This window comes from Condylura cristata, unplaced genomic scaffold, assembly GCF_000260355.1.
Source record: "Condylura cristata isolate star-nosed mole 26May11 unplaced genomic scaffold, ConCri1.0 scaffold00871, whole genome shotgun sequence".
Classification (NCBI taxonomy): Eukaryota; Metazoa; Chordata; class Mammalia; order Eulipotyphla; family Talpidae; genus Condylura; species Condylura cristata.
In genome coordinates, this window is record NW_004567972.1 from 1,704 (window position 1) to 2,872 (window position 1,169).

The following is a 1,169-nucleotide window of genomic DNA, read 5'->3' on the forward strand; positions in this document are numbered from 1 at the left end:
TGGTGCCCGTGAGGCCCCTGGCGCCCGGGCTCGGCCCCGCCCACAGACACCTGCTGCCCTGTCACCTGAGGCGCCCGCGGTGGGGCCACCGCGAGCCAGGACAGCTTCGGCCCCCCACATCCCTGATGGGCCCCCCGGGGCCGGGAGGGGTCTGGGCTGGGGCGCTGCGAGCCCCAGACACGGAGCAGTGAGTGTGGGGCGGGGCCCCTCGTCCCGGCCCCTCCCCCGTGCTGGACGGCTGGGGTCCTCCTGTTTATTAGGGCTCCTTGGGGTGACGGCTGCTTGGCCAGCCCGGCCCTGGCTGTCGGCGCGGCCTGTCACCCCTGGACACCCAGAGGCGGGGGTTTTCCAGACACGGCCTTGGCCCCGGGCGCCCGGCCCTGGTCTGGCGCCCACGCCCGGGGCTAACCGCCTCTTCTGCCCTGTCCAGCGTCTGCGTTTTCCGAGCGGTACCTCGGCCTCCACGGACTGGACAACAGGGCCTACGAGGTGAGTCTGGGGGCAGCGCAGGGGGCCCGGCAGGTCTCTGGGAGGCTGCCCCCACCCCGCCCCCGGACGTCAGGGCCCGGTCCGGCCTGCGCGCCCTGCGGGAGTGACCGTGGCCCCCAAAGTCAGCGTCGTCCAGGCTCGTGTCCCCAACCCGGGCCCGCTGACCCCCGTCTGTGCAGATGACGAAGGTGGCCCACCGGGTGTCGGCGCTGGGAGAGCAGCAGTTCCTGATCATCCACGCCACCGCGGACGGTGAGCCCGGCGCCAGGCGGGGGCCCGCGCGGCCGGGCAGTCTGGCAAACACCCCTCTCTCTGCCCACAGAGAAGATCCACTTCCAGCACACAGCGGAGCTCATCACGCAGCTCATCAGTGGCAAAGCCAATTACAGCCTGCAGGTAGGCCGCCCCCACCTGGGCCACGCCCACACCCACGGGCGCCCCCAACCCCCCCAGCCACGTGCGCGCCACCTGGCAGCTGGTGTGCGAAGATGGGGAGCGCCTGGGGAGCGCCTGGGGAGCGCCTGGGCCCCGTGAGCAGGCTGGCCCCGCGGGGACACCGATGCCTCCGGAGTGGGCTGGGAGCTCCAGAAGCTTCGTGGCCGAGCACTTCGCCCCAGACCCAAGCCTTGGCCCGCGGACATCAGCCCGGGCAGGGCAAAGCCGGGCCGGCAGAGCTGCCC

At 73.2% G+C, this 1,169-nt stretch overlaps 1 protein-coding gene across 1 annotated transcript; it reads left to right on the top strand.

Moving 5' to 3' along the window:
- Positions 1–268: 268 nt before the first annotated feature.
- Positions 269–1,023, top strand: LOC105854704 (dipeptidyl aminopeptidase-like protein 6). Its single transcript, XM_012735006.1, has 3 exons — positions 269–489; positions 669–741; positions 812–1,023. Exons 2-3 carry the CDS (start codon positions 669–671, stop codon positions 1,021–1,023), a joined length of 285 nt encoding a protein of 94 aa, XP_012590460.1. The 5' UTR covers positions 269–489.
- The last annotated feature ends 146 nt before the right edge of the window (positions 1,024–1,169 follow it).